Raw genomic sequence first — 16,056 nt, 5'->3', positions numbered from 1 at the left:
GTGTTATAATGTAAATAATGGATTTGTTTTAACTTAATAAAGGAGGTATCAGCTGTCATTTGAATGTTGTTATGGTGTAGGGGTTAAGGGCCTGCATGCACAATAAAGACTTCAAGTCACCAAACAACCTTTCACAGCAGAAGTGTCAGGAGATTGAATCTGTTCAGTGCCCTTCTCTTCAGTTCAAATGCCGGGAGGGTAGTGGAACGATGGGAAGGATTACATTTTAACAGTAAAAGACAACTGTGCAACAACAAATGCTCAACCTAAGACATTTAATAACAGGTCAAATGTAATCAGGGATACAAAATGTACATTTATCTGAAACTGATAGATAAACATTCACTCATACATAATCATTTGAAAAAGCACTGCGAGATCGATTGAAAACAACTGAACTCATGACATGAATGTGTAGATTAAAACATAATACAGGGATTACAATATTCACCCTCATGGCTTCGTCACATCAGGGATTTTGAAATATCCAATAACATGACATATAGCTAATATGGCACAGAGTTATAGTTTAACAGTATGCAATTTATTTAGCATCACAGATTACATATGATTATACTGGTGCTAAATACACAGAGGAGAGGGTGATGCTTTTCAAATTTCTACAAAATACAAGTCAGCACAAAACAAAGCAAAACCATCTTACGTCTGAAAAACTTGAAAGATGTAAACTTCATAGCCCTATGGTGAACTGACTGATCCTGCTTTGAGTTTGATGTTACAAGCAGCATTTCAGAGTTGCTCTCTGGCAAAAACCACCTGGAGGAATTATTGTTAGTTGAATCATGTCTAATAATAGGCTATTGCTTTTATGAAATATATACGTGCACAGTGATTTTGAAGATCAAAAGTCCAACTTTTTTAAAGTAGTCATGATTCTTTTTGTTGTTACTTTCAGTTGCCTATCACAGTTTTTTGATTTTTGCAAATATGCATTTTACATATTTGAGGGTGTAACATTCAAAAACTAATTTAGATTGTCCTACTCTCTTGTGGAACATAAAGTGGGCCAGTGGCTCTCTTGGTGCCATGGGGAGGCTGCTTGGTGCTGCCCAGGACAGGGTCAGTTGTGGCTGTCCAAATCCATAGATGTCTATTGTCCAATCTGCTCGTACGCCCTCCTACGCTCTTTCCGTAACCTCGTCCTCTACTGATGACGTTTTGTATCTATGTTTATTGAGGAACTGCAGTAGCCTGGTGCCGAAGAATATTGCCGAGTTGATAGTATTAGCTAGCATTACAGACTGAGACAAGGTGAGTTAAGGCGGAATAATTATGTGACTTCATGCCATTCGTATTGCTATATATGCAAATATTGTGTTGTCTTGACTGTGTCTTTAAAATACAGTTTGATTAACAGCAACGTTAACAAATGCTAGCTTAATTATAAGATTAGCCACCTGTGTAACCGAATGCTGGTATGATGGCTAGTTAGCTCTCTTGCTAGTTAACATTAGCTAGTTCAAACACGTAGTAGGGATAGGTTGTTTAACCTTAGCTCGGAGGCGTCAGAAAAGTGTAAATAAGTGCCGTCGGTGGTGTCTTTAACGTGGTAGCTTGCTAGTTTACTGCATTGAGAATGGGTATTATACGTTACTGAAAATGTGATGATATTGGGAAATCCTGTCTTGAGCGTACCGACCCATATGGCAGATCGCTCTAATGCCTTGCTGTTACGTTAGCGGGTATGTGATTGCTTAGCATAGCAAGCTAGTGACATGACACAGTAAGCTGTGATTGTCCCAATTCGCGGTTTAACCTAATAACCAGCCACACATATGCAATTCCGTGACATTTGTCTGAAGTTTGATTACCTCGAAATAGCTGGTCAAATTACCGGGTTTCTGTTTCTTCTACGTTTGCATGCACTCGAAGCAGTAGTAATACCCAACGCTGACATCTACATGATCAACACAAGCTACGAACAGATAGCCTAATCATTGCTTGGTTGTGTGATGGGCTCTGAATAACATGGCGTTTTAACGGTGTGGCATTTTTTTTGTCCAGGTTGTTCTCTGTTTGTGGATGGAGTATATGCTCCAATGAGATGACTGACCAGGGTAATAATAACCAGAACATCTCCAGAAACCCATTTGCAGCCCTCTTCAGTTCTCTTGCAGATGCAAAGCAGTTTGCATTGGGTCAGAAACAACAAGAGCACAGTAAACCACCATGTGAGTTTTAAGCCTGTCACAATGTTGTCATGGTGCCCAAATATATTTTACAGAATGTGGCGTGCAGTTATGCACATAGCCAGATTATTTATCAGTGCTGTACTTGAAATTCTTGGAAATCTTAACAACTTCTATCCTGTGAAGATCTTGTGATTTCCTGTGCTATTTTCCATGGTAGTGTGGAATTGACAGAAAGACTACGAAGGCTGAGATGCAGTTTGTGAAGAGAAGTACAGTGGCATGCAAAGGTTTTGGCACCCTTCGTCAAAATGTATGTTACTGTGAATAGTTCAGTGTGTAGAAGATTGACTGATCTCCAAAAGGCATGGATATCAAGATGAAACCTTCTTGTCAACATTTTAAGCACCATGCAACAGTTGGGGAACCCCAAGAGATTTAATCTCGCTGATTACTTTTACCAAGGTCTCAGCCCTTAATTAGCTTATAATTAATTATTTTCAGTTATGGGTTTGGCTTACAACTACTATGAACACAACATAATCGAGATAAAACGATTATTGTGCCACATTCCGTTTCACAATGATGCTCTCGTTTTGTCTTGTGTTATAAATCCAGCGCACCCCTTTCCTTTACAGCAGTGCGTTTTTGCCCCTTTCTAAAAGCCCAAACTCACACTCAGCCAGGCTGTGGCATGTTCAGGTCGAGCCAAGATGATGGAAAGAGATCCTTGGGTCAACAAAAAAAGGTGAAACCAATTCTGCGGTTTGGAAACTAACACCAGCCAGAAGTTGAGTCAGTGAGTAGCCTACTGTATAACACCAGTGCTGTATTGGGAATTTTTAAACAAGGAGATATTAATGTTGAGTTTAAACAGTACTCATGTAGTTTAAATGTCCAAATCTGATTAAATACAGCAGACCTACCGTTAGCTTCTCATCTGATCTGTCACCGGCGACGTTTATTTACCACATGTTGCAGCCCTAAAATAAACAGCTCCATTTTGGTTGATGCAAAAATGGACTTTCTAGTATCATTTGCATGTCACATCCCCACTTGAAAACCAGCCTTTTTTTGTTTTTCAAAGTGGCAGAACACCATTAATCAGTGTAGGCCTACATCATCATACAGCACGTATCCTATCAACTCAAAATGAAAAAAAAAAAAAAAAAAAAACTCTGAGGGCTCAGTACTCATTACACAAATTAACTAAAGATGAAATAAAGCATACTTGTCTGTACGTATAAGTCTTAAATCTTATTACTATTCGTAATAAGCAATATAGACAAAATATAGGAGAATATGTTATTGTGATATACAGTAGAAACATGATATGCAGTGATGATAATACTTCTAATAATAAAGTAAAAATATTCTATTAAATAAAATCACTGAGGCTCCGGTATCGTGGGCTCATTTCCATGCACATAACCGCGCTGCTGCTGCTGAAAATATCCTAGGGGAAACAATAACTTCATAATCATGATCTTATTTGACCAAAATAATCGTAATTATGATTTTTGCCATATTCGAGCAGCCCTAAGAAAGACCAGGTGATGCAAATTTCAAAGCTTTATAAATACTTTGACTCCTCAAACCTTGTCCCAACAGTCAGCTGCCATGGGCTCCTCTAGGCAGCTGCCTAGTGTAACCTGGGTTGTGTAGATAAGCACGTTCCCTACCAAACTCGAAATTGAACCTTTAGGCATTGGAGGCATGTTTGGTAGACAGCACCGTACTCGCTGACTACCATAATACGAGCTCTCTGAAAATTACAATAATTGATGCTCACAAAGCAGGAGAAGGCTATAGGAAGATAGCAAAACTTTTTCAGTTAGCCGTTTCCTGAGTTTGAAATGTAATAAAGAAATGGTAGAACTCAAGTTGAGCAAGAAAACTTTCAGAGAGAACTGCACGTAAGATTGCTAGAAAGGCAAATGGAAACCGCCAGACCTCGACCTTCAGGAAGATAGAGCAGACTCTGGAGTGGTGGTGACCTGTGAAGCGAATATGACTTATCATGGCAGAGTCATCAGAAGAAATCTTTTTTTGCAACCTCACCACAAAATTCAGCATCAGAAGTTTGCAAAGAAACATGAAAACAACCCTGAGTTATTTTGGAAACGTGTCCTGCGGACAGATGTTGGGAGGTATATTTGGAGAAAAAATGGTGCAGAATTTCATGAAAAGAATACCACTCCTCCAACTATTAAACCCAGGGGTGTATCGATCATGCCTTGGGCTTGTGCTGCAGCCAGTGGCACGGGAAACATTTTAGGGAAGAAAGGATTCAATTAAATACCAGCAAATTGTGGAAGCAAACATCACACCATCTGTAAAAAAGAGGATGGTTTCTACAACAGGATAATTCATTCATACAGTCAGCAGAATGTACAGATAAATATGTTCACTACAAAAAGCGTTTACAAGCTATGATAGTTGCCAAATGTGATGTTACAAAGTACTGACTATGCAGGGTGGCCAAACTTTTGCTTTGGGCTTTTTTTCTTTTTTGTTAATTTGAAACTCTAACGGACGAAATAAAAAAGTAATCTTGGTTAAAATATTAAAGAAATGTGTTATCTTTAACTTTATGCCTTTTGGAAATCAGGTCATCTTTTACTCACTTACTCACAGTAAAAGAAACTTTGACCAGGGGTGCCTAAACTTTTGCATGCCACTGTAGATATTTCAAAAACGGTTTTATACGTTTTTCTATTTATACTGTGCAGTAACTGAAAGTGGACCAGCTGTATTTGTGTCCGTCATATTCAGTTCAGTTCTGAGCACGTCAAGAACCTTGAAGATGGTATGTAAGGGCTGTCATGTAGACTTTGCCATAGAGCAGTTCATGATTGCAGTATGATGGAAGGAATATATGTCTTTGTTACTGTACCTGTATATTATAACGCCTTACATGGTTTGGCGTCAATGTCCAACCTACTTTAAGTCTACTGTCTACCCCTTAATTCTCTGGCCGGCTCTCAGTTTAAAGTTTAAAGTTTGAAGAGAAACTCGGCATGTATTAGAGCATTTGTTTATAGAGCTCCAGTGTTAAGATTGAACGCTGTTATTTTTATTGTATGATTTCTCTCTTATCCCCCTCTCATTTTCCGGATGCTTGTGTGGTTTTCATATTCTCTTACTAAGAGTTCCTTGTCACTGCTGTTGTATCCATGCTTCTTTGCCCTATTTTTTTACTTGAGGCCGTTGTAATTGTAAAGTCACAACACAGTTAAAGTTGACTTAACTTGCTTTGACCTGTATGTGGGTGGTGAAATAATTATGTTCCTGTCATATGTTTCAGTGGAAGACTCAGGGGATAGCCAATCAGAATCCGAGAATTCTGTGTCTGACAGTATCGAGGACAATGATGACTCTGTGGCAGAGATAAGCAGGTCCTTCCGATCCAGGCAGGAGCTATGTGAGCAGCTAAATGTCAATCATATGATCCAGAGGATCTTCCTCATCACACTAGACAACAGTGAGTCCCACAGTGTGGTTTCCTTTGGAATAGGTTGTGTTGTGACTAAATTGCCACTCACCTACTGAGCAATGTGACTGTATTCTGCGTTCAGGCAGCTGGGAATTGGGAATGTTCCAGTTTCGGAAGGTCCCACTTCCGAATTGAGAGAGTTCATCTAATTACAGCAGACCGGCAACAGTATTGACAGTTTGGTAACGTTAAGAAGGCTAGCTAGCCAAAGGTTAACAATACGTTAGCTACACAAAGGCAAAATGTGAAGTATCGTTTAACATCACAATCACCTGCACTAATGTGTACAACCTGAATAAACGGTGAAGGGACTTATTTGTGTGCAGAGCAAGTAAATGTTTTATCTTCTCCCACAAACGTTACCATGTCAAGTAACTTCAAACCTACATCTTGGAGCTCTCAAAAACCTCCCACTTTCCTAGTGTGATGTTCCAAGTTTGACAGGTGTTCTTTCAGCCGAACTTTCCCACTTCCCAGTTGTTAATGAATGCACCAGTATCCCTCATTTTTAAGTGCTTGTTTGAGAATAAATACACTATCTTGTGTTTTTGTAAAGTGTGCAGTGCTGTGCCATTATCAAGAGTTCATGTATAGAGACATCTCATAATAGACCGTGACAGGGGTATACTGTTTGCACAATATCGTTCAACATGGCAGATAGGGAAAAGGAAAGTTAGATGAGATGGGTAACTTGAGTGGGAGTATCAGAGGTTACACCAATCAGACAGTGACAGTGTATAAATAAAGGGGCAGGCATGTGTGTAGATAACCTGTGAGGAGTATTTGTTCTTTTAATAGCCTTATTTAACTGGTCACCATCTAGTCTATTAACTATTTTGTAATATGTGAAAAGATGTTGTGATGTTCCCAAATAGATCCCAGTTATGCAAAAAAACTTGGAAATGGGTGGGATGGGGATATGTGCTGTTTCATTGTGGTCACTGCATCTATATTTGATCCAAGGTGATCCAAGTCTCAGAGGAGGCAATGGCATCCCTTCACGTTGTGTGTTCCTTGAGGAGATGGCTGCTGAACTTGATGGACAGGATTGGCTTGACATGGACAGTATTGAGCAGGTATCTGCTTTTGTGGAAGACACTAATGACTAACCTGTACTGGTGAAGGCACTGACAGTGATGCTCTGTCCCTTCCGCAGGCTTTATTCAGCAGACTGCTGATGTTGGAGCCTGGCAACCACCTCATTTACATGACATCATGCAATGCTGTGAACCTGTCTGCAGACCGAGATGCTGGCGATAAATGTGCTGTACCATACCTTTATGCTTGCTACCAAAGAGCCAAAGAAGAGGTTTGTTTATTGTTACTTGTTTGTTTTTTGGTTTTGTTTGTTTTAAGCCATCCAACATTTTATTTTTTTTGTTGGTTGTATCACCTTGTATAAAAAAAGTAAAATGAAAGTAAAAAAGTGATGAGTTCTAGACTAGCTAGATGTTATGCGTACATTAGAAGTAACACACAACTGTAAAATTCCCAGTCACTGGCTTTCGGTTGCATGAATTTGAGCCAAGATGACTGGACCTTATGTCCTGTCCTGCACACCACAGGTCACTAAAGTGCCAGAGAAACTCTTGTCCTTCGCCGTGCACTGCAAGAACCTTATCGTGTCCAACGCGCGCACGGTCCTTCTAACCCCAGAGATCTACATCAACCAGAATGTTTACGAGCAACTCCTGGATCTTCTGCTTGAAGGAGTCAATAGCGCACGTGAGTGGATTCCCCAGCCACACCATTTTAGCAGATTTGCTGTGTTTTATTTTTATTTTTCTGTCATATTCTAATTGTAACATCACTTTAAAACATTTGATTGGTTTATTTGTTACTCCTCTGTGTTTGATGGGACTCATATCCTTACCTTGTGGTAACTTTTTGTATTGTTTTATATACTACTTTACAGAGCTTGACTTGGTAGTTGAGTTTCTAGAGGAGGTTATTGCCGGCCTGATGAAAGACCAGGAGGTGCGCACCTTTGGGGAGGTGATGGTGCCAGTTTTTGATATTTTTCAAGGCCGCGTCAAAGACTTGGATCTGTGCCAGCTGCTGTTGTACTCCTACCTGGATGTTTTCCTGTACTTCAGCCAACAGAAAGACATCGCAAAGGTGAAGAACAGGCACCTATGCATAAAATAGTATCAAATTTACATGTCATTATTTCAGGCTTTGTTTATGGAGGAATTTGATGATGAACAAAAATCTATGACAATGTAGCTATTGCATCATTTCACCTGGTATTCCCTGCATGTACTGCCTGCGGAGTTAATCTTCTTCCACATTGTTTTTCATTTGCTCCGCATTCGTTTTCAACCTTAATCAGATTCTGGTAGAGCACATTCAACCAAAAGACCCCAGCAATGGGTTGCAGTACCAGAAGACACTTCTAGGCTCCATCCTGAATATTTCCTGTCTCCTTAAAACCCCTGGCGTGGTGGAGAATCACGGCTACTTCCTTAATCCCTCACGCTCCAGTCCACAGGAAATGAAGGTTCAGGAGTCCAACATCCACCAAGTGAGTGCATTTATTGCTACTGGCTACATGAGTTAAAATACTCAGACTTGTACAAAATATCACATAGATTAATAACTTGTTTAATAGCTTTATGTATAGATTATATGGGGTGTGTGTTTTTTTTTCACAGTATTTCGTACTTCTACACAATTTTTTTCCTGTAGTTCATGGGTCAGTTTCAAGACAAGCTGCACCTCATCCTTAAGAATCTGCTGCAGCAGTCTAGCGAGACTCGCCACTTGCTGCTCTCCTGGCTGGGAGGCTGCCTGCAAGCCAACACCGGCCGCACCAAGATCTGGGCCAACCAGATGCCGGAAATATTTTTCCAGATGTACGCCTCTGACGCGTTCTTCCTCAACCTGGGGGCGGCCCTGCTCAAGCTGTGCCAGCCTTTCTGCCGGCCCAACTCCCCCAAACTGCTGACCTTTAACCCTACGTACAGCGCACTGGGGGAGCTGAGCGAGGAGGAGAGGCGGAACAGAAACGTCCACGCCAGAGGTGCCCATCAGTTCCACCAGTCCAGTCTCCAGTCTGTTATGTGTCGCATACTATCTGTGAAAATCCTGACTGTACTAAACATGTACTAAATGAATCAATGGGTACAAAAAGTTGAAATCTTCCCCATACTTCCTCGTAAGTGTCAAACGGCAGCCTGCTGATCAGCATAATTCATTAATCCTCTTCCTAGTATTTGTGGAATCAACTGGATTGCAAACACTTTAGCAGGACGTTATCTCTTTTTTTTACCTTATTTTTTTTACCTGTGCACTAACTTTCTCACTGATCATCAGGTCTGGACAAGGAGACGTGTCTGATCCCCATGCCCCCTCAGCAGAATGTGGAGTTTTCCCAGTCATATAGCCTGCTCACAGAGAACCTTATCCTCACACAACTCACCCTTCACATAGGCTTCCACAGGTGATTGCTTTTTCAGTCTCCCTGTAAAAAAAGCCTTCCTTTAATAGTTCTCCTTATTCCACTGTTATTGAATTTGTGTAGGCAACTTTGTTGGTGTGCATTCTCTTTTTGCTTTCACATTTTCAATCAACATTGCTACACCAGTATAACCTGTGCCTTCGGTTCTGCAGCCACATGTAGCGTCTACGCCATTTTGATAATGCTAATCAATGATATCCCTGTGTTGACTGGTAGGCTTCACGATCAGATGGTGAAGCTGAACCAGTCACTGCACCGGTTGCAGGGCTCGTGGCGTGAGGCACAGCTGAACGGGGGGCCCGCCGCCGAGCAGCTGCGCGAGCAATTCGAGCACCTCATGACCGTCTACCTTTCCACCAAAGCGGCCGCCACGCAGCCTGCCATGCTGCAGAACTGCCTCAACCTCCAGGCCTCTTGCGCCTCTCTGCTCGTGCAAGTGGGCCTCAACAACCAGGGCCCCGAGCACGTCCCCCTCCGCTTCCCCCTGCCCCCGCTCAACAACAGCCATCTCTGCTACGTGCCAGGTACCACACGCCTTACACTTGCAGACTTCTGGGACATTCCACTTGATGTGGTATGTCACTGATGAGCCATGCAGTACAATACACAAGGATGATCTGAATAACGACTGGACTGAAACGTTTGAAAAGCTTTTTTTTGTTTTTTTACTTTTTCATAGATCATTTAGCTACATGTGTGTTTCATCATCAGAAAGGGAGATTAACAGCATCAATTGACACTTTGCAATCCTGCATTACACATTCTGTATTTCTTGTATGTCTGTGCAGAATTCTTTGTGGACAACCTTGGAGACTTTTTTATCTTCCTGCGGCGGTTTGCTGATGAGGTCCTTGAGACGTCAGCTGAGAGTCTAGAGCAGGTCCTCAACTTTATCACCATGTTCTTGGGCAACGTGGAGAGGTGGGAAACTGGGGCACTGAGTTGAAGACCTCTACACTATAAATAACAGCAATAGTAAAAATAATGTTTTATACCACATGAGAAGCTTACAAACAACCTCATGCACCAACTAATAAACACAAAACCGTACAAGATTTGACCTATGAATACTTAACTTCTTACTTATGAATGGGACACAGAAAATGATGTCAACAGTGAAAAATGCTCAACACATATCTGCCCTCTGGTGGCCATATTCATTATCACTTCCCTTGCATTTACAGAATGTCCAACCCCCACCTGCGGGCCAAACTGGCAGAGGTACTGGAGGCCGTCATGCCACACATGGAGGCCGCCGCATCGGGCACTACTCAGCCCATCATGTTTCAGCGTCAAAGGGTCTTCTGCACATACTGCCACGCCCCCTGCCTGGCTGAGGCACTTATCACTGTTTTTGTAGATATCGAGTTCACCGGTGAGTTGCTGTTCACATTTATTAGTGTGATTTACTCATTGTAGTAGATTGTTATGGTTTATCTATGAATATATTGGTTGTTTATGGGCAGCGGAAGTGTTTTATTATTGTGAGATTTATTTTTATTTCAGGTATTCATAGATGTATTCTTTATTGGCTTCTTTCCTCTACAGGTGATCCTCACCAGTTTGAACAGAAGTTTAATTACAGAAGGCCAATGTACTCAATTCTGAAGTATATGTGGAACACAGAGAGTTATAGAGAGAGCATTAAGGTGAGAAATGTCCCACTTGTTTCTATTGGGAGAGACTGTCCCTATCAGGCCCTAACTGAATTGATGCACTGAGCAAGAATCATTATGATGTACAATGTGATTACAGCGTCTCGCCACATATGCATCTGAAAACCTGGAAGCCATGAATCCTCCTCTCTTTCTGCGGTTTCTGAATCTCCTGATGAATGACGCCATCTTCCTGCTCGATGAGGCCATCCAGGTAGGGCACCAAGGGGAGGGGTGCTGTTGGCTGTCTTTCCCAGATCTTGACTCTTATCATCCAACACCTATGGATAAAATGGTGGTGTGTGAAAAGGGTGGCTAAACAAACATTAGCCCTCGGACCATTAATTACTGAGCAATTGTTTCCACAGATGGTTTATTGAGTGCTGTGTAACATTCCTGTCATTCCATTCATTCCAGTAATTTGCAAAAGTGCCCTAAAATGTGAAAACAAGCACATTCTCTCATTGTGCAATCTTGACAACCTCTGGAAAATGGCAGTGATCGTGTCTTTGACTCTTTGTCTTAAAAACAGGATGGTATTTGCTAAAAAAAAAAAAAAGTTTTTTCCATTGTTTTTAACCCAACTTGAATCTAGACCTGAAGGCATTTTTAATTGTTTGGAAACCTAGCGTTGTGTACTCATTGTTTTTTAGATGTTTCGAGTTTGTAATGTCCGAGTTATACTAGTTTTCTACTTATAGTAAATAAATAGGTGACATGTTTTTATTTAATTTTTTAGAAACAAAACATTTTATTTCCCCTTTTTTATTTGAAATCATTGATAAGAATGATTTCTGCTCTATGATCGAGCCAGACAAAAAAGACTTTACAGCAAGAACCTAAATAAAAAGTAGTGGCCTGCACCTAAAATTCGTCAGCTAATGAGGAAAGAAATATGCCTGATCACTTCTAACTTCCCCTCAGTTCCTGAGCAAAATCAAAGTGCTGCAGCTGGAGCGAGATCGTGGCGCCTGGGACGATCTCTTGCCCGACGCCCGCAGAGAGAAGGAGTCCAGTCTGCAGATGTTAGGGCAGCTGGCCCGCTTCCACAACATCATGTCCAACGAGACCATCGGCACTTTGGCTTTCCTCACATCAGGTGAGCAGGATGAAAGAGAAGGATGCAGACTGAAGAGGATTTCAGGGCCTGTATTCAAAAAGCATCTTAAGGCTAAAATTAGGTCCTTACTTTTAGGTACCTACAGTTTAGGAGAAACTTCTAGAAATAATGGGCATGTCAGTGTCTCAATATTTTTGACTAAGAGTAATTCACAAAGCCCCTGAGCACTAACAATAGCGCCTGGGAAAACTATGAAGATGTCGAGAGGACACCTAACTCACTAAGACCAATCCACAAACGATAGGAAAACGGCAGTTTCTATCATTTTGTTTTGCAGTGTGGCCGGGGAAAACTAATTAATATTCACAGGCACAGACCTGCTGTCACTTATCAACCAATCACTGAGGTTATTGAAAGGAAGCTTGAGCATGAGACCTGAAGTCAGCCATAGGAACGGAGTCTATCTCTTAGCTTAGGAGTTGTCGCTTTTCCTTAGTAAATGTTGGTCTTAGCAGCTATGTGTGATTCATAAGCTTGAATATATACAAGTTTGACGATGGGCGGAATTAAACTATCGTTTTGTTCTTTCGTGTCCCAGAAATAAAGGGTATTTTCGTTCACCCCTTCTTGGCTGAGAGGATCATCTCCATGCTGAACTACTTCCTTCAACACCTAGTAGGGCCCAAAATGGGTGCCCTGAAAGTGAAAGACTTCAGTGAGTTTGACTTCAAACCTCATCAACTGGTCTCTGACATCTGTACCATCTACCTCAATCTGGGGTGAGTGTTCATCAGTGACCTATTTCAGATTTCTTCATTGTTTTCTTTTTTCTCTGTGTGTATGGGTGTATTTCATTCAAAAGGAAAATGCACACACCGTTGGCTTTTTCTGTATTTTTCCAAAAGTTTGGTGTTTTCCAACACTTTATTGGTCGTAACATGTTACCAGAGATGGTCATTTTAATCCTCTGTTTAATAGGGCAGTATTTCATGTACAACTCAGGAAGCATTAAAGTATCCCTGGTGCATTTCTAAAGCCTGAAATCGGGATGTAAAACAATTTGTGCTCTGGTTTTGTAATTGAACTTTCCTTCCCTGTTTTTCAGAAACGAGGAAAACTTTTGTGCGAGTGTCCCAAAGGATGGACGTTCGTATTCCCCAACGCTGTTTTGCCAAACAGCCAGAGTCCTCAAGAAGATAAACAAACCTGGTGAAATGATTGTGTCTTTCAGTCTGCTAGCAGACAAAATTAAGGTAGTTTACACTAAAAGCTTATTCATCTGTTGTGTCCGTAGTAGCTGATCCCTTTGAGTGACTCATCATACTTTTGTATTGATTTCATTTATTTGTAGTCCCTGGCAGACCGACATCAGCAAGAGGAGGAGACGTACTCAGATGCTCCAGATGAGTTCTTAGACCCAATCATGTCCACTGTTATGCTTGACCCTGTAATACTTCCCTCTTCAAACGTCACAGTGGATCGGTCCACAATAGCACGGCATCTCCTCAGGTACCTCACCAAGATTAGCTAATTCTGTAATCGTAACAGGGTATAAGAGCTGCATGTGTGTGTTATCGGCTACCTTCGCATTGGCATGTTAATCTATTATTAAACCTCGCATATCGATTGTTTAACAGACGGGCTGATTTCTAACAAACTGGCCGATAACCGACGTAGCTATGCAAGTTGCAAATGTCCCTGACACATCAGGTTGATCTGATTGGTACATACACTGTCCATATTTAGTTATGCAGGTTTTTCCGTGTTTCCTAAATATCAACTTGCCAAAAGGCTGAAGCACCCATGCATTCACCTAATTGCAACATAACATTTTATAATACACTGTAACACACTGCCACAGGACCTTTTATGATATTCCACAACCACCCTGACGTGATACTTAACTATCTAACTGACCAATCAAACTCCTGTGTCCACACAGCGATCAGACCGACCCTTTCAATCGCAGTCCTCTGACCATGGATCAGATTCGTCCCAACGAGGAGCTCAAACAACAGATCTTACAGTGGCTGGCTGAACACAAGAAAGAGATACAACAGATGGGGCCCAGTGGATAGGTGTCAAGTATTCCAAAATGAACACTACCGCCCCCGCGCTCCCTTTGGCATGCATGCTCCACTTGACTCTGCCATGTGCCCTTAGATTCAGATTTCCAACAATATTTGACAACATCTTGCCATGCAGATCTGCAATGTGCTCAAGCAAAAACACATTTTTGGTTTCTGCAAAGATACAGATTTTATTACATGGAGACCCACTTCCAATATAAGGAATCATGCCCCTGCCCTTTCAACTGCCTGAAAGGTTTTTGTTTTGTTTTGTTTTTGCCATGGAAAAACACCGTCTGCCTGGTCAAGCCACTGAAAGTGCTAGTGGAGAAAGCATAATTTTATGAGTTACTTTTTGCCTTTGGAGTTTTCTTTCCTCGTTATAGAAGAATTACAGTGTTGGATCATATGCTGAACATAAAAGAAGAGTACATTACATATATTTCTAAGGCAATTGCCAGCTACCCTTTTCTGTAAATGTGAGTGTACAATAATTACTTCTGCACCACTTTAACATGTAACACTAAGACGTGCCGTTACACATGCAATAAAATAGGGATGTCATTCAACTAATTTATCTCTACAAATGAAGAGAGAGTATAGAACCATGGAAAAATGTCAGGTTATCCTAGGCCTCACTGACTGAGAAACTATAACTCAAACCACTAGTTTGGTTAAGGTTTTTTATTAACAAGACGCCCTTCTGCTCATGGAAATTAATTTGTAATGATTTTGAAATTATTAAAATGAGTTATTCTGGCCATCAAATGCCATTGGATTTCACTATGGCAGTTTAACTGATTTTAGTTCTCTACTGAGTTTCGATCAGAAATTACCTTGTCATCATCCAGTTTCATGTATGGGAGTAACATTTAAGATTTGTATCAATATTGAGGTGATCTCTGCATATCAAAGAACTGGCAATTTATAACATGTTTCTAAATCCCAGTGTGTTTAAACATACATTAGGCATGATAATGCAGTCTTTCCCATGTAGTTTTGAATTGACCCTTTTTAATGTAGGCATTTTGGAAGTTGGACATTTTATGCATTAGTGCTCGCTCAATAACATTTGGGGTTGTGGCTTTGAATGTAAAGTGTGACATATCTTCAGAAGACAGGAAGGACGTGAGTTACCCCACAACATTAGTTTTAACAAGAACATGACAACATGATTTTAGCTGAAGGATGAATTATTTTCCGGACAATACTTTAGCTTGAGGGCACCTATTCATTTAAGCATTTTTTTCTGTTATTTGTTCTTTTTTTTTCTTCTTTATTTAATCTTTTTGAACCTGCTGGTTGTAAACAGAGTAATACAGCACAGCCACAACAGAATCCTCTTGTTCAAAATTAAGTCAGTATAATCAACTGTATTGAACATTATACAATATGACTTGCCCTTTTGCTTATGATCGAATTATTTTCAACCTGTGCAATTCTATTACATTTCATCTCTAAAAGGTATTGATTTATTCTGGTCATTCTTTTTAAACTGTCTGAATTGTGTTGTGTAAAAAAAGTAACTGTTCATGAATTCAGTGAAATAAAGATGTGTATAATAATAATCACTGCTCTGTTGTCATTTTTTGGCTTTCTAAAGATATATCATTTCTACAATCATGTGCCCAAATGCAGAGAGCCGAATACACACGTTTTCTGAGGTATTTGGACAAAGTGGAAGCCTTTAATAGATTCCTGATTTATGTTTGGACAATCAATCATGGTTGTCACACCAGTCTACTGTGCTGCCCTGTGTGCTGCATTTCGTCATCTGAAATCCTTCATAACACTGAAATGCCTTTTAACACAGAATCCCTCAATATGAAGTAGCATCCTACTGTTTTGTTCCAGCAGCTAAAGATTAAATACAATTTCTCTCTTGATTCTCCACAATAACAGCTGTATATTTGTTTTATCATCTGAACAATAATGTATAACATACTGTAGCATTTCTCAACTGTAGCATTTCTCAACAGGCCATCTATCACAGGCCAGGACACGGTATATAGTATAAGAAATGAATAGATTTTGTAATAACATTTAAAAACAACATTGTCTGCTACAGACAGAGAAAACAGGACTATAATGAGTGTGTATAACAAAGGATGAACTTAAGGTATGCAGTACATTTACAAACATAAATCATACCTTATCCAAAATGCA

At 40.5% G+C, this 16,056-nt stretch overlaps 1 protein-coding gene across 2 annotated transcripts; it reads left to right on the top strand.

The window, feature by feature from the left end:
* The first annotated feature begins 1,217 nt into the window (after positions 1-1,217).
* Positions 1,218-15,441, top strand: ube4a (ubiquitination factor E4A). Of its 2 annotated transcripts, XM_080855693.1 has the most exons (20): positions 1,218-1,272; positions 2,026-2,192; positions 5,458-5,634; positions 6,610-6,722; positions 6,803-6,955; positions 7,212-7,371; positions 7,562-7,764; positions 7,979-8,170; positions 8,335-8,668; positions 8,962-9,088; positions 9,323-9,630; positions 9,895-10,027; positions 10,291-10,481; positions 10,655-10,755; positions 10,862-10,975; positions 11,686-11,860; positions 12,420-12,600; positions 12,927-13,074; positions 13,173-13,330; positions 13,764-15,441. In XM_080855693.1, exons 2-20 carry the CDS (start codon positions 2,066-2,068, stop codon positions 13,897-13,899), a joined length of 3,231 nt encoding a protein of 1,076 aa, XP_080711819.1. In that variant the 5' UTR covers positions 1,218-1,272; positions 2,026-2,065; the 3' UTR covers positions 13,900-15,441. The 2 variants fall into 2 exon arrangements, with proteins under 2 accessions (XP_080711819.1, XP_080711820.1); XM_080855694.1 differs by lacking the exons at positions 1,218-1,272; positions 2,026-2,192 and adding an exon at positions 2,816-2,898.
* Positions 15,442-16,056: the final 615 nt, after the last annotated feature.

The sequence above is a fragment of the Sprattus sprattus genome (genome assembly GCF_963457725.1).
Source record: "Sprattus sprattus genome assembly, chromosome: 17".
NCBI classification, from domain to species: domain Eukaryota; kingdom Metazoa; phylum Chordata; class Actinopteri; order Clupeiformes; family Clupeidae; genus Sprattus; species Sprattus sprattus.
This window is presented reverse-complemented; position numbering and strand designations above follow the sequence as displayed.